This window comes from Mus caroli, unplaced genomic scaffold (assembly GCF_978045245.1).
Source record: "Mus caroli unplaced genomic scaffold, Mus_caroli_1 scaffold_1, whole genome shotgun sequence".
NCBI classification, from domain to species: Eukaryota; Metazoa; Chordata; class Mammalia; order Rodentia; family Muridae; genus Mus; species Mus caroli.
The window spans coordinates 96871267-96888974 of record NW_028227256.1 but is presented as its reverse complement, the minus strand read 5'-3'; the positions used below and the strand labels follow the sequence as shown (position 1 = coordinate 96888974).

Genomic DNA, 17708 nt, shown 5'->3' with positions numbered 1-17708 from the left:
ACCATCCTGTATAAAACTCAATTCAAGTGAATCGAACACCTCAACATAAAACAAGACACACTAAATCTAACAGAAAGGAAACTACATTGAACTCATTGGCATGGGAGACTAGTTCCTGAATAGAACACCAAGAGTTCAGATACTTAGATCAACAATGAATAAATGGGCTCTCATTAAAATGAAAAATGTGTGCAACACTAAGGACACCATCAATAAGGCAGCCTAGAGCATGAGAAATGGTCCTGATTAGCCCTATATCTGACAGAGGACTAATATCTAAAACATATAAAGAACTCAAGGAATTAGACAACAACAAACAAATAACCCTATTAAAAATGGGGTACAAAGTCAAAGAGAAAACTCTCAGCAGAAGAATCTTAAATGGTCAAGAAGGGCCTAAAGAACATTTGAACATTCATAGTCTTTAGCAAAATGCAAAACAAATGAACTATGAAATTCCATTTTACTCAGGTAATAGCACATGCTGGCAAGGATGTGGAAAAAAGGAAACACTCCCCCATTGCTGGTAGGAATGCAGGCTTATACAACCACTTTAGAAATCAATTTGGCAGTTTCTCAGTAAATTGGGAATTGTTCTACTTCAAGATCCAGCTATACCACTCTGGGGAATATACTCAAAATATACCCCACTATACCACAGGGATAACTATATAAATAACAACTTTATTAATAATAGCCAGAAACTGCAACCTAAATGTTACTCAACTGAAGAATTGATGATGAAACTGTGATACATATATGCAATGGAATACTATTCAGCTTTATAGCTGAATAAAAATAAAGAGTCCTGCTGAAACTATTACCAGATGGGTATATAAAGAATGAAGTAGCCACTTCCTGTAACCAAACTCGACAGCAGAAGGAGTGTGGCATCAATCTATCCATAAAATCGTCAACCCAAAATTTGTCCTCCCTAAAAAATGTGCAGGGATAATGATGGAGTATAGACTGAGGGAAGGTCTGAACAACAACTGGCCCAACCTGAAACCCAACCCATGTAAGAGAACTGATCCCTGATACTATTAATGGTACTATGCTATGCTTACAGACAGAACCTAGCATAATAGTCATTTGAGATGCTTCATCTAGCAGTGAATGGAAACTGATGCAGAGAGCCATAGCCAAACATTAGTCAGAGTTTCTGAGTCTTGTGGCAGAGTGGAGGAGAAAACTGAGCCAACCAGAGGGGTCAAAGACATCACAAGAACATCTGTAGAGTCAACTATCGTGGGCCCATAAGGGCTTACAGAGACTGAACCATTAACCAGAAATCATGCAGGCACTGAACCTAGAATCTGCCATATTTATACCAGATGTGCAGTTTTTTTTTGTGGGTCCCCTAAATAATGGAGTGGGGGCTGTCTCTGATACTCTGTTGACTGCCATTGGATCCCCTTCCCCTACTGGACTTCCTGGTTGGATCTCAATTAGAAAGGAAATTCTTAGTCCTGCTGGGACTAAGAGACAATAAGAGACAATCCAGAGAGGGATTGTAAGAGCAGGGTGGGGAGGACAGGAGAGGGGAGACTGTGATTGGAATGTAATATGAATTTAAAAACTAGTTATTGAAAGAAAAAATATACATTAGAATTCTTCTATTACATGTATTCCCAGTATTCAACTTGGCTAATAATATAATGATATTTGATGTCAAGTTATTTTACCCACTGAGCCACCTACCTGATTCAGGCCATTTTTTTAAAAAAAAATTTTTTTTGATAAATCACTCACTTCAACAGCAACAGAATAAGTTGGTGCCTCAGAAGAATTATATTTGTTTCCCATGATGATCCATTTCTGACAATACTCTGAGTTGATGTGAGAAACTACTGTTTTTTATTTTTCTCTAAGGTCTTAGTGGGATCTAGTGCCTTCCTCAGGAAGGCATGGCATTGGCATGAACCATGCATGCTTTTCTTCTGGGTCATAGTCACTGAGAAGAAAGTGCTCAGGTGAGCTACATATCAGCAAGACCATTTGGATAACACCTGAGAAGGAATTTCCACTCAGGGGGAGAGCTAGTTTTAGACTGAAGAAGATACTGGGAAATGTGAAGAGGGAAAAAACTGGTCATATCTCATTTTGTGGAAGATTTTAATCAGAGGTAAAGTTATGAGCCCTGTGTCCGATGCACACTGTATTGTAACCACTGCCAGTGAATTCTCATCCAAATGTGAACCAGTAAAAATGAGTTTTATAGTGAACCAAATGCATCACATGAACATCTGAGAACTACTAATTCTATAATGTACAAGTAAGTAATGAATATGTGAAGAAATATGACAAATGGTTTATGGGGGAACAGTATATATATATATATATATATATATATATATGCATATATATACATATATATATAACAATCCATATACATATATGTATGTATAATAATACACATATACATATATTTATACATATATGTGTAAAATATTTATATTAGATTCAATAATCTAGACTATTTAGATGTTGTTTTGGTAGCACACACTAGGAGATGGCTTAATCAGTAAAGCACTGGCCTCCCAAGCATGAGTATTTGAGATAGATCCCTAGGATCCACATGAAATGGCCAGGCATAGGACATACATTTACAGTCCTAGCATTAGGGAAGTAGACGCAAGAGGATCTGTGAAGCATATGGATAATCAGTCTAGCAAGCAAATGAGAAACTATCTCAGTGAAGGTGGATGGCATTTTTAAGAATGATACTGAACATGATCATTTGGCTGCTTATACACACAAAAGAAAGGAAGAGAAAGGGGGAGAGAGAAGGAGGGGGAGAGGGAGTAGGAGAGGGAAAAGGAGAGAGGGAAAGAGGGAGGGAGGAAGGGAGGGAGAGAGAGAGAGAGAGAGAGAGAGAGAGAGAGAGAGAGAGAGAGAGAGAGAGAGAGGAGATTTTCCCACTAATGGGCCATGCCCAGATATCTAATTCTTCCCAGCCAGTGTGAGCTTACTATGAGAATCACCAATTTATCCACAACACAATTATGAACACATTGACTCAGAACTAAGTACACAGGTGCTGTTTGCTTTTTTCAGAGACTGTGAATTATAAACTGAAGGTAATAAAATTGAAACACCTTAGTTGGAGGCAACCTGGAATGAAGTGGGTTCTGTCCAAAAAATACACAGATACACACACACACACACACACACACATTTTGGAAAGTGTTGATTTTCATAACTGAGATTGGTACTCTTAGGGGATGGTACTGTATCTATTCAGACTCACTGCATTTGTTAAAGGTCTTTTCCTTTCCAAGTAACTGGACTGCAGGATTTCGTGCTATGAACTCTTTAGCATAAAAAGTTAATCTGCTTAAGTGAGTAATATGATTATATGTGGAGCTAAAAAGATTCAGGGTTTTGACATCTTCTTCAGGATTTTTTCCATCATTGAAGTTGTAACAACAACAACAGGATTAATAAATTTAGTAAATATAAAGACCTATAGTTTTTTATTTTACATTTACATATATAATTACTAATTTTCAATCGACAAAAAATGAACTCTGGGTCTTGTATATGCTAGTCCTTCACTCTGCTACTGAACTACATTCCCAGACTTCAACTTAACATTAATACCAAATGTCTATGTTTAACTGTCACTTTTGACAGTAAGATGCTAGTAAATACAAAACAATTACATAATAATTTTTGTTTGGTTTTAAATTTAATACTAATTTTAATTTAAAAGGTTATACAGTACAAAGAGAACTGTGCAATCTTCATAGTACAAACAATTTGGACACTGGTCTGTAATTAACATTCAATTCTGGCTCAGTAACTTAAGATAAAACAATATAACATTAACTTTGGGTTTAATGAATGAAAATGCTGCAGGGCTTGATTTTTTTTTTTTTTTATTAAACATACAATGGAATGGTTGGTATTCAAACTGCTTCTCAGAGCCTTACCAAGTTAGACATGGAAGATTTTTATTTTACAGTAAAATCACAAAAGCTTCCTCCATCAATAGCTGAGGTCTGTGGACTCTAAAGAAAGTAAAATTAATATGGGAAACACTGTCTTTCCTGTGTAGTCTGAAACTACAAAAGAAATACGTAGCTGCTGACCTATGTGCTGAAGAATACCCACAAAAATCTCTACAAATGGACTTGTCTCCTTTTGATGAACTCCCAACTTTCCAATATCCTTGGCTAAAATATTTGCTTAGCTTTCAAGGGTATTGCATGCAGTTATATCACTGTGTCATGGTCAATCTCCTTAGTCACAGAATTGGAGAACGTCTACATAGACGAACATAGAGAGTTGGTCAAAGACAAGCTCAGGCAGCTGTAGCAAGAGAAGAGTAAGAGCAAGTTTGGGTGCAGGCAATGAAGACCATTCAGTGCAAGGAACCCAAAAGCAACTGTAGGAGATGTTAAAGATGTTCAATGTTACTGTTGATTATTTATCTGTTTGTTTGTATGTGACCATTCATATATTTGCTGGTACATTCATTCATGTGTGTGGACATTTATAGAGAGGTTAGAGGACAACCTTGGTGTCACTACTCAGGGTGCCTATGAACCTTCTTGTCTGGGGTAGAGCTTTTCACTGGCTAAAATGACTCTCTGTCTCCCTCAGTCTGGTATTATAAGTACACACCATAATACCACATCTACCATTTTATTTTTCACATGAGTTCTAGGAATAAAATTCCAGTTCTCCTGGCTGCAGATTGAGCCCTTAAATACATTTTATGACTTTACACTTAGTAAACAATATACCCTGAAGAACAGTTAATACTAACAACTGAATATACTGTACTGCCTCCATGAAAAATCAGGTGAGTGTGCTTATTTGCAAGAGTAGGACAATAGTTTTTCCATTTCATCTCTGATTTTTCACTACCGTCTATAATTTGAAAGTATACAAACATAAGTGTCAGCACTAGAATCAAAAGAACTCAAGCTACTGAAAACCTTGATAATTCTGTTCAGTTTCTACCAAACAAGAAAGAAATCTATAAAAAAGTTTTGCATTAAAATATTTCCTGGAAAGGTTTTTGATTACTTGGATATTTTGAAATCTCTAGAACTGATACTGGCAGAGACAGATACAGACAGTGTCACAATCTTTTAGAGTCTAGTATAAAAATGATTTGCTTTACCAAACTTGCCCTTATGTTAAAAAAAAAATCTTCCCAAACTTTTTGAGTAGCTATGAAGTTTTATGAAAAAATACCGAAAATGAATAAAATATAAAAAATATTATCATCTCAGTGTAATAGATGATAAACAGGCTCAAACAATTTGTAATCTCACTTGAACATAAATAAGTACAGGAAGTAAACTTTAGTGAAGTTAATGACAAGTTTGTAGAAATATAAATTTATAGAGAGACTTTTAAAGTTATTGTTACTGTAAAAGAGTAAAACATTGGTTTCCCATTTTCATAAAAATTAATTAATCATTCTATTTATGGTATTTGCATATATTTTTGTTAACACACTGACATACAATGTCTCACAGTAGAAAGTTGTCTGATCCGTATTTCTTTAGTGCTCATGTGGCTTCATGATCATTAATTTACAGTTGTCAAAAATGGAAGCAGAGCTCTTATAAAGGTATAACTCGTGCATCTAAACTTGCACACACACTACTGCTGGTAAGAAAGAAATGGAGCTTCAGCATGAATTCTCACTGACTAGTTATAATCTTCTGTTTGTGGGAGATAAGAAATTGGATGTGTCTGAGCATGCATGTGTGTGTGTGTGTGTGTGTGTGTGTGTGTGTGTAGGGGGTGTTACCTGGTCATGAGTGCCAGAATTTGATGTACAAGCTGCTGTTTCTTTACTCTTTAGCTCATTCTTTGGAACACAGTCTCTGACAGAACCTAGAACTCTCTAATTCTGCTAGATGAACATCACTGCTCTGCCTGTCCATGCCTCCTGTCATGAGAATTACTGGCTATGTTGCTCAGATTCTGGGTAACTGAACTTAGATCTTCATGCTTCCATAAAACTAATTTACTGGTTGAGCTATGTTCTGAGATCACAAAACAAACAAATCAGAGACCTAAGATAAAAAATGATTCTGAATATGTAGAAAATGGTTGATAGTAGTCATCCCTGCTTCCCATAGAATATAAGGTTGGAGTGTCACAGCTTAAAATGACAGCTAAGAAATGACCATGTCTTAATAAAAAGTACAGCCTACAAATCCTATGGATGGGTACTCTTGCATATATCCTGATGAAATAATAACAAACTCTCATAAGACACAATAAATCATAACATGCTTGACAGCTTCAGGGCTAGTTTTTCTGATAGCCAGTGAAATTAGCTTGATGTTAAAAAACTGTACTGGTGACTGGTGGTAGAGATAAAGTAAAAAACTCTGTAGACCAATGAGAGTAAACTCACAAATAATGGCACTTACAGCTCATTTCAAGTCGGAGGAAGTTTTTAACGCCAAGGTTTTCTAGGAAAACGCCAGATAAAGCAGTGGTTTTAAAAAAGAAGGAAATATCAGCGCTGAATTCTGCATGGAAGGTAGGAATATGGAGGTAAGCAGCTTCAGTAGAAAATGAGACAGCATTCCAGAAGTGTCCTGTGAATCAAAGAGTCTTTGAACATGACTGGCTTTTTTTCAATGGGGCATGTTAAATTAGTGGGCTAGTGGGCAATTTTCCAGACAAGGAGGGCACTGAACAGAAAGGGGATAAGGGAAAAGGCAGGAGAAAGGTTCACAGAAACAGGATAGTGGAGGGGGAATGTACTCACGGTCACCATAGCAACGCAAGGGGCCAATTCTCCAAGCTGCTTCTGAGTTTGATCTGTTGGTATCACTGATAATTATCTGAGTTACAGGCAAGTGATCTTTGAAGGAAAGAAAACCAGTATCGTTTGACCTGCAAAACATAAATTAAAGGGCAGGAAGGAGGGGAGAAGGGTAAAATATAGATTATCTAGAGATTCTGAGCAAAGACCCCCTCTTTTAAAACGGGACTCACTTTGCATGCAGTCTGGTTAGAGTTGGGAGGAGGATAACAGGGGCCTTTTATTTTCATCCAGTGGGAATACTTGGAATACTAATTTTGTAGCCTATGGCCTGTATCCAAACACCACAGGCTTTTTATATCTTTCCTAAATGAGTTTTCCGGAGCACAGGTAGTTTACAAAGATCACAGTGCTGATCATGGCCAAGAGGATCCAAATACTCACTCCCGTGTTTATGTGACATTAAACATCACTTCACTTTGCTATAAAAGAAGGTCTACGATCTAAGTAAACAACTTGAGGACAAATCGCAAATCCCTATCAAAACTTACTTAGAGGACCCTCCTGTATCACCTGCAAACAGGTTTTTATCAGGCTTGAATGTTCCTTAACACCTTTTAAATTGTGTTAAAGTAAACCTCTATAGTTAGCTGGTTGCTTTTTACTTTGTTCTTTAGAAAAATCTTAATGGTCAATGACTCTGGCTTTATTCTTGTTAACTATTTAATAGTTTTACCCAATTTTCTTTTGATAGGAAAACAAAAAGAATAGAGAAAATCAAGTTTTCTTGACATTTAAACTTAACTTTGGAATCAAGGTGAAGATGGTACCACTTATCAGAGCATAAATTTGGAAGTAAAAACCTGGTAGTGTTTTGCTATGGAGATAGCTTTGTCAGTTCAAATGCTTGGTTTATGATGAAGGAGATGCTAAACCTGGACACAGTAATATCTTGTCTACATCCACTTGATGCCCCTGAATCAGCATATTGGCATATATAAAAAAAATATTAAGTTTTTAAAAATCTCTTCTAAATAACATGGAAAATGTTATATTTGTGTTGAAGATGTAACTCATATTATCAGGAATAATATAGTTTTTAATTTAAATTTTTAAAAATTGCTTTATTTTATTAACTTATCTTATTTATTTACATTCCAAAAGTTGCCTCTCTTCCCCAATTTCTTCACCCCTTACCTCCCCACCTCTGAGACCATACTTCTCCACCCTGCCACCCATCCCCTCCTACTCCCCCCAGCATCCCTCTTCCTTTGGCCATCAAGTTTCCACAGGATTAAGAGCATCCTCTTCCACTGAGGCCATACAAGGCAATCCTCTTGAAAATATGTTCCAGGGGGTTGGGGGTAAACATAGTTCAGTGGATGTATGTATGTTCCTTGGTTTTTAGCTTAGTCTCTGGGAGCTCTGAGGGGTCCAGGTTAGTTGACACTGTTGTTCTTCCCATGGGGTTATAATCCCCTTCAGCTCCTCCCTCCAACTCTTCCATATTGGTCCCCTACCTTAATCCAATGGCTGGCTGGAAGTAACTGCATTTGTCTTAGTCAGTTTGGATTATTTTTTATTAGATATTTTCTTCATTTATATTTCAAATGCTATCCAGAAAGTCCCCTATACCCTCCCCTCTCTCTGCTCCCCAACCCACTCACTCCCTCTTCCTGGCCCTAGCATTCTCCTGTACTGGGGCATATAATCTTTGCAAGACCAAGGGCCTCTCCTCTAATTGATGGCCCACTAGGCCAAACTCTACTCCATATTCAACTAGAGAAAGTACCCAAAGAGCTAAAGGGGTCTGCAACCTTATAGGAGGAACAACAATATTGACTAACCAGTACCCACCAGAGCTTGTGTCTCTAGTGGAATATTTATCTATTAAAAATGAGGACACTATGAATTTTGTAGGCAAATTAATTGAACTAGAAAATACCACCCTAAATAAAGCAACCCAGACCCAACAGAACATGTAGCATATGTACTCACTGATAAGTGGATATTAGCCAAAAAGTTCAGAATACTCATGATACAATGTACAGACCATAGGAAGCTTAACAAGAAAGAATGTTCATGTGTGGATGCCTGAAACCAACTTAGAGGGGGAACAAAACACTCATGAGAGGAAGAGGGAGGGAGGAATCTGGGTGGGAAAGGGGAGGAGGGGGAGAAAAAGAAGAGGCAGAGGGGGAGAAAAAGAAGAGTCAGGATCAAGTATGGGGAGAGACAGGAGAGACACCCAGAGGTTCAGGAAAATTATTGGAAATACTCAGCAGTAGGGGCTAGGTGGAATGGTGAACCACTAGAAAGTCCCAAAGAGATGGGATGTGAGAGGTTACCAGGACTCAATGGAGATGACAATAGCTGAAATGCCCAACAGTGGGAAGATAGAACATTAAAAAACAAACAAACAAACAAACAAAAAAACTATCTCCAGTAGATAGACATGGCCCCATTTGTGGGATGGGGCCAGATACATATCTTCAAAAATTGTAACCTGTAATTGTTCCTGTCTAAAGGAAGCACAGGGACTAAAATGGAGCACAGACTGAAACAAGGGCCACCCAGTGACTGTTCCAACTTGGCATCTATCCTATGTGTGCACACCAAATCTTGACACTATTACTGAGGCCATATTGTGCATATTGTGCACAGACAGGAGCCTGGCATGGCTGTCCTCTGAAAGGAATGACTTTCATGTGGAAATTTGAAATAATAAAATCAATCCAGGATTCCTTCTCAGGGAATAATGTTTTCCACAGTAAACTGGTTTTGCCAGAATCAATTAACAACTAAGACTATCCCACATAAGGCTAACCTAATGACACCCTCAATTGAAACTCTTTCCAGTAATTCTAAAATATAAAAAGTTGAAGTATAAAACTAACAACCACACTGCTGAATACATCTGATTTATAGCAGTGAAGAAAGATGTACCTGAGTTATCTCATCTAAGAAATATTGAATCATAATTGTGTGCCCTGCAAACTATTAGTTTTGCCATAATTTTGTGGTCTGATTGAAACTGATGGTATCTATAGAGGCACTGTGGGACATTTCTGTTTTCACATCTATGCTTTGTTCAGCAAATGGCATTTCTAATACTCATTTCTCATGGTAGAGGATGTGAAATCAAAAAACCAACTTATGAAGCCAAGAATGATTTTCCAAGTATTAACACATCATGTGAACATGCTCTCTGATATCTCATTGGAGGAAATCAGTTTCCCCTGGGTGGAAGCTGGTACATTACCAAGCAAGTACCATCTTCTTTAGACATTGCTATACACATGGCAACAGCACTGAGTAGTGGAACTGTCCTTGTTCAAACTCTGGCTGACATTCCAATCCTATTTAAACAGGCTTTCTCTACACAACACAATTGAATTGATTAGGTTTCAGTTTGCAAATTTGCAGTCATTTCAACACTGACTCTCTAAGATTATACCTTAGAAAGTCACCTTGGCAGATGCTATGTGAGACCACAGCCTCCTCCTTTATACACTCAAAGCTTGACAGCAAGTCCACCTACTGCATGGTAAAATTACCAGAAGTCCTCTTTTTAGTTATTTCTGATTACTAACAATATCTCTTTACTCCACTCAAAATTTTATAGTTGGAGGAAAGTTTTTAGGTTGGCATGGTCTTTATTAGCATTCATCTTTTTATTTTAAATATATATTTATCTGTTTTTTCATAAACATAAATTTAATATATATAAATGCTGTCTCATAATTGATTTAAGAATTTATAATATACATATACTGTGTCAAAACTGACTACAAGCCATATCAGATAGACGTGAAGATTACTTGGTAACTCAGCTAGCACTCTCTAGAAATAGCTATTGTGCCTTTTGTCGTTTTTAAAAATCAAATAAGGACTGGAGGAACCCAGGATCCTATATGATTTAGATACTTAAGTAAACAAATGACAAATATAGGTTTTGATTATCCTGTTCCATAATAAAAGTTTAGTCAGGAGTTTATAATTAGAATGCAGATCATAAAAGTTCTACAAAAAAAAGCAAAAACAAAATGAACAAAATAGGCACAACTGTATAAGCTAATCACAGTATCAGTGTTGTAGATGTGCAGAGAAGATAGAATTAGCTTTTTTTCTTGTGCATAATCAATAATAATTATGTACTTTAAATAGACAGTCATTTGACATGTCTGAAAAATCCATGTGCTTGTCCATTGGCTTTGGATGAACAAGAAAAAGATGACATCAGATAGGAATTGAGGAGTAGATGTCACACTTCACATCTATCCTCATCCCAGCTAATCAAGGGCTCCAGAAAATTTTCAAAATGATGAGGCTTCCAGGAATCTCTCTGGATATGGCTGTGTGAGCCTGTTGAGAGGTGGCTACTTGTTCCTTCACTTCATGAGTTACTGCCCCCTTAGTGCTTTGATGAAGATTAATTTTGGCTTTCAGATCAAGGGCACTGTTTATCATGGTGCCAGGAGATGACCACAACTCCTCACAAGGCCATTAGGATGCAAATAGGTGAATACTAATGATCAGCTCCCTTATCTTTTTTTTTTTTTTAGATTTATTTATTGGTTATATGTAAGTACACTGTAGCTGTCTTTAGACACTCCAGAAGAGGGCGCCAGATCTCGTTACGGATGGTTGTGAGCCACCATGTGGTTGCTGGGATTTGAACTCTGGACCTTCGGAAGAGCAGTTGGGTGCTCTTACCCACTGAGCCATCTCACTAGCCCTCCCCTTATCTTTTTACTTAGTCTGGACTCCCAGGATACAGAATAGTCTTTGTATCTCAGTTGACATAATCATGCTTACTTCCTTGGTGATTCCAGATACTGTCCAATTGGCCATCCTTATTGGTCTTCATATACCTTTGCTGTTCTCTCAAGGAGTGGGTAGTTCTCTATTTGTTCTGCCTAGCCAGAGCAGCCCACTTATTGGTTTTCTTGGAATTGTCACAAGTCTAGTATTTCTTGGGCTGTTTTAGAAAAAGCAGTTTATTATCCTAACCTCAACACTGAGGCTAATTTGGGGTTTCTGCATTGCCCTGATTCCAAGAAGTAGCCTGTCACTAAAGCTTGAGCAAGCAACCATAATTAAGGTCAGTGGCAATAGAGGAAAAAAAACTGAAGACATGAATGTAAAGGGGGAGGCACATAACGAGATGAGCTTCAGCAGGAGTTTGAACAGATGACATACCAGAATGAAAATATATAAAAATTCATAATACAAGTGCATTAAACTATTAAACAAAAATTAAAAACAATTGCACATGCAGTAGTCACATGAGGATTTAAAGTGCTAGTGATGTAAAAATTTCTCGTTTTTATTCCTATTGAATACCTTATAATAAAGGCATATTTCTTTTTAATAATCTTTAAAGCTACAAATTCAGCAAAATTGCTAACCACATGTATCATTTAAAATGTAGCAGATAACGACCTAGAACTACAATGACATTTGCAAAGCAGACAGAGAAGACAAAAGGCTCATCTTGTAGACTCAGATCTGAATGTGAGCTACACATAGCAGTAAACCCTGGGTGTCGTTTCTCAGGAGTGTTCCACTTTGTTTCTAGAGACTGCCTTTCCATGGATTGGAACTTGATGCATTGGCTAAGCTTCATAGATCACTAGTACTTGGTGTCTTAGTTGGATATGACAAATGACAAATACAGACGCATCTCAGTCTACATTATTTCTTGTGTGTGAATATGTGTGGTGGGGTGGGGGAGTGGGTGTATGTGTATGTATAATGTTCATGACTAGGTGGGTTCATTTGTGTTCATGAATGTGTGTGCACATGTAAGGAGATGCCAAAAGTAAACTTTGAGCTCTCTGTGTTACCAGGTCTCATCCTCTCTTCACTAATATATCTTTAGAATTACATGCAGGAGTGGGTGAGTTGGGGAGCAGGGCACGGGGATGGTATAGGGGACTTTACAGATAGTATTTTAAATGTAAGCAAAGAAAATATCTAATAAAAATTGTTTTTGAAAAGAAACAGAATTACATTTGTGAATCATCATCCCTGCTTTATTTTACATGAGTTCTAGAGACTAGACTCAGGTCTCCATTCTTATGCACAATGCACTTTACCAGCTGAGTTATCTCTGCATCCTCATTTATGTTTCTTACAAACATTAGAAAAGATGTTTTATAGAGCAGAAGTAGATAAAAACTATTCATATTTAGAGTATTAACTCTAGAAATGATGGCACAGTCACATCATTGAATCCATTTTCAGAAAGCCCTTTAATGTTGTTATTACTAGAATGTCAAATAATTATATTTCATCTAGAAGTTTCCAAAATAATTATGTAAAAATTAGCTTTATATTCAATCATTGGCTATAAGTGCAACTTAATTTCTTTTTATATTTTCCTGTAATCTTTTGAGGGTACAAGTGGTGTGTCCTAAAAAGGCTGGCTGGCAGAACCCCAAGACCTGCCTCTCTCCACCTATCCAAAAGGGGACCTACCAGTCCCTATAGCATGCTGAAATTACTTTTTTTTCCTTCCTTCATTCTTTCTTTCTTCCTTTCTTTTTTAGGTTTTGTATCCAGCATTTCTTTTGGATACTGGGAATCAAGCTGAGTTTTCATACATGCATGGGGAACACTATTGTCTGAGTTATCCCTTCTAGCTCAAGAAAAAAATTTCTAAATGGAGCTGAAAATTAATTCACAATAAAATCATATATTGTAAACTTGATAAATCTTATGATGATATCAGAGAGAAATGTGGTTAACAATGTAATTAATACCAGTTAAGTTTGAACTGTATTTAACCCACCTACCAAAGAACAGAGATAAATATATGTCAAAGAGAACTATATTAGTAATCATATGTTACTTCAAAATCATTGCATAAATAATCTCTCTGAGGGATAGAGTGAAATCCAGCTCTTCAGGTTCCCGGCACCCATATAATGAAAATAAGCTATAGACAGATAGACAAACAGACAGACAGACAGACAGATTATGGATAGAGATTGAGATAGAGATACAGATACAGATAGAGATACAAATAGAGATATATAGAAAGTCCCCTGAGATGCTCTGACAGAGCCTGACCAATGTATAATGCAGATACTCTCAGCCCATCATCAGACTGGGCATGGGGACACCAATGGAAGAGCTATGGGATATCAACCAAAGGAACTGAAGGGATTGTAATCCCCTAGGAAGAACAACAATATAAACTAACTGGACCACCTCCAGATCTCCCTGGGACTAAACTACCAGCCAAAGAATACACATGTTGTTGTTCCTCCTATGGACCTGTAAACCCCTTCACCTCCTTGGGTCCCTTCTCTAGCTCCTTCTTTAGGGTCCCTGTGCTCAGTTCAATGGATGGCTTTGAGCATCCACATCTCTATTTGTCAGGTACTGGCAGAGCCTCTCAGGGGACAACTATATTAGGTTCCACCAACCAAAGAGTTCACATGGTGGGACTCATGCTCCAGCTACATATATAGCAGAGGATGGCCTAGTCAGTCATCAATGGGTCTGGAGAGGCCCTTGGTCATGTGAAGGCTCTATGCCCCAGTGTAGGGGAATACCAGGGCCAGAAGTGAGAGTGGGTGGATTCATAAGCAGGGGGAGGAAGGAAAGAGTAAGGGGAGGGGGGTATTTAGAGGGAGACCAGGAAAGGAGACAACATTTGAAATGTAAATAAAGAAAATATCTAATACACACACACACACACACACACACACACACACACACACAAACACACAGATGGAGGGACCTATGTCTCCCGCTGCATATGTAGCAGAAGACTGCTTATCTGGCATCAATGGGAGGGCAGGTCTTTGGTCCTATGGAGGCACAATTCTTCAGCATAGGGGGTTGCTAAGGCAGAGAGTCTGGAGTGGGTGGGTGGGTGGGGAGAGCGCGATGATAGAGGGAGGAGGGAAATGGGATGGGGGTTGTGTGGAGAAACTGGGAAAGGGGACAACATTTGAAATGTAAGTAAATAAAATAACCAAGAGAGGGCGAGGGTGAGGGCTAGGGCGAGGGAAGGGACAGGTTTTCTTTTCCAATGATAAAATTTCAGGAACCAACTTTATAAAGGGATGCACCAACTGAACAGCAGATTTAATGCCCAGAACTAGAAACCCTTAAATGCTCCTCAGTTTCTTTTGAAACAATTAAAGAAGCAGGTAGAAACTCTATGTGCAGGAGTTTCTCATTTGTTAAACTTGGTATTAGGGTGAGAAAAATGCAACCCATGCTGTTGTCTGCTACAAGGAAGCAACCATTACTGTGTCTCCCCACTTTCAACTCTGCTTTCTTTCCTCCTTGCAAAGTGAAGCATTTGCCTACACCATGTCTGTGACCCAGCTCTCCCCTGGGTTTTCTTGCATACTCTGGTAGGTGTCTACCAGACTGTTTCAGAAAAGCTCCTTCTTGTGGGCTGAGGAGACAGCCCTCATTTCATTTGGTAGATGAAATAGTTATGACAAACACATGAGGATTTGAGCTCAGATCACCAGAAACCATATCAAAAGCAATGTGCCTGCATGAGTCTGTAACCCTAGCTCTCTAGAGCTCTAGAAGGATCCATGGATCTCATGGGCCTGCCAGTTTCCAGGTTTAATAAAAAACCCTGGGGTGGACACAAGGGGAAGTGAAAGAAAGACAGAAAAGAGAGAAAGAGAGAGAGAGAGAGAGAGAGAGAGAGAGAGAGAGAGAGAGAAAGAGAGAGGAGAGAAAGAAAGAAAGAGAGAGAGAGAGAAAGAGAGAGAGAAAGAAAGAAAGAAAGAAAGAAAGAAAGAAAGAAAGAAAGAAAGAAGAAGAAAGAAAGAAAGAAAGAAAGAAAGAAAGAAAGGAAGAAGGAAGAGAGAGAGAGAGAGAGAAAGAAAGAAGAGAGAGAGAGTAAGTTCTAAAACTTTTGTTCGTCTAAAACTTTGTTCTTCACATAAGAGCATAGGAAGGCACCCACCTATACTCATAATTATGCATGCAACATCACACAATCACACAAACACACATACATACACAATGTGCATGCTCATATACCATATATGTATATAAAAACAAAGATCCATAAATGAAAGTATATGAATTTTTTCTTTCTGTGATTTGTTTAATATGACTAAAATTCCTATAAACAGTTGCCTTTAATGTCCTACAAAAGAAAATGAACAACAAAATAAATTGAATAATTTACTGCTAAAATTTTTTATGCATGTATGCCATATTTTCCCTAGTCAATACTCTGTTGTTGGAAAATAAGACTGATTTACTCATTTCTTTATTTCCTTACTTATTTTGATTTTGATTGTAACAGAAATTCTTGAGTAATCAGTTTTATAGAACAGTATGTCCTTCTCCCTATAAGTTCTCTATTATCTAGGAGACTTCTCTCTGGGATAAGCAATCACCATATTAGCAGTTCTATTGGTAGAGTTAAGAAGAACATTTAACTTATCTAAAATAACAATTTAGTGAAAATCACCAATAGGATTTCTGGGCTATGAATATCATATATGGTTTCTAAGCACTAACACATCTCAACACTTTTAAGTGACATTGTCTATAGTGTATAATTGATTAAACTGCTCCACTAGCACAATCTTGCTTTCTTATTAACTTTTTCCAATAGCATAAATTGAAGGCATTTTAGAGGAAAAAGTTCCAGGAGATTCTAGCATTCACTCAGAACCCTGAAGATAATAGTGGAAGTATGAGGCTTAGAAACAGAAATATTGAAATATGTGGACAGCCATCTTAGATCTATGTTAGCCATGAAGGTAGGAAAAGGTAAACCAGATACACAGTTTGTACATCTTTTTTGACTTTGTACTTTCTTTTCTTTAATAGACACTGAAGTTGGGTACATGTGACAGGTGTATTTCAAATTTTCCAGATAATGTGATTTAAAAAAATTTATAATGTTTTGAACTGATAAAATTAGCTCACTAGAATTTACATAGTAAGTTCAGTGATCTGGGGCTAAATAAATATCTCACAAGGAAATTACTTGTAGTATATGCATGCGATAAATGAGACATGCATGAAAAACCAGGTATATTGGCATAAGTTCATGCCTATAGTTGGGAAGGATGATATAGGCATATCTTTTGAATGTTCAGGATGACTAGTCTACGTGACAACCTCCTGGTTCTAGTAAGAAACAAAGACTTAAAATAAAGGTAGATAGCTCCTGAGGAATGACAGCTTCTGCATTGTATTTTATCATTCTATTTCTGTGTCAGATTCTCAAATAGCATAGCATAAAGTGAAGATGTTTCATCCTGATCTTATAAACATGCCAATAATGCTTAATGCCAGATGCAATGAGGGAACTTATGACTCAAACTAAAAAGTGAATCTGAGTGTCTGGGATCAGAGGATCTCTCTCTCTCTCTCTCTCTCTCTCTCTCTCTCTCTCTCTCTGTCTGTCTTGTGGGGCATTGGGCTATACACAGACAGTCTGGACTCTAGTAGAGCTGAGGTCTGAACTCTGGGGCCCAGTGGTGAAAATTCACCTACATGGGATGGAAAGAGTTCTCTCATGTCTCCTGGACCTTGGCTCCTATAGAAATTACAGCTCCCACAGCCCCCACAGCCCCCACAGGAGAAGCATGGCTAGTAGTCACATAGGCAATGTCCCAAGCTTCTGACCTTCAGGCTAAACTCCTCCCCAGTTACCTAGCAACAGTAAAGATAGCAGCATACTTTAAGAGGGCCTGTTTGGCCCCTCATAGCTCTCTCACTCCTCTTGCTCTTACACCCCTTACTCTCCTCTCTCTTTCTCTCTCTCCCTCTTACTCTCTAGCTTTTCTTCTCTCTCCATCTTTTTCCCCTTTCTCTCCTCTTGGCCATGGGTGGTCTCTCTTTTACCTTCTCCCTTTCCTCCTGCATTTCTACATTAAAGCTCTAAAACCAAAAACTATCTCCTAGACTCAAGGCCCACTGCGCACTCTCATCTGTGTGGGAACCTCACTCCCTA

General features: G+C 37.9%; 1 protein-coding gene across 1 annotated transcript in view; it reads right to left on the bottom strand.

The window, feature by feature from the left end:
- LOC110291812 (contactin-associated protein like 5-2) overlaps positions 1–17708 on the bottom strand; it is a 718290-nt gene that overhangs the window by 119961 nt on the left and 580621 nt on the right. Inside the window, exons 15-16 of the mRNA XM_029482783.2 lie at positions 6749–6876; positions 6405–6575 (exon numbers count right to left, since the gene is read on the bottom strand). Coding sequence (XP_029338643.1) covers positions 6405–6575; positions 6749–6876 — 299 coding nt within the window. The remainder of the gene's footprint in view (positions 1–6404; positions 6576–6748; positions 6877–17708) is intronic.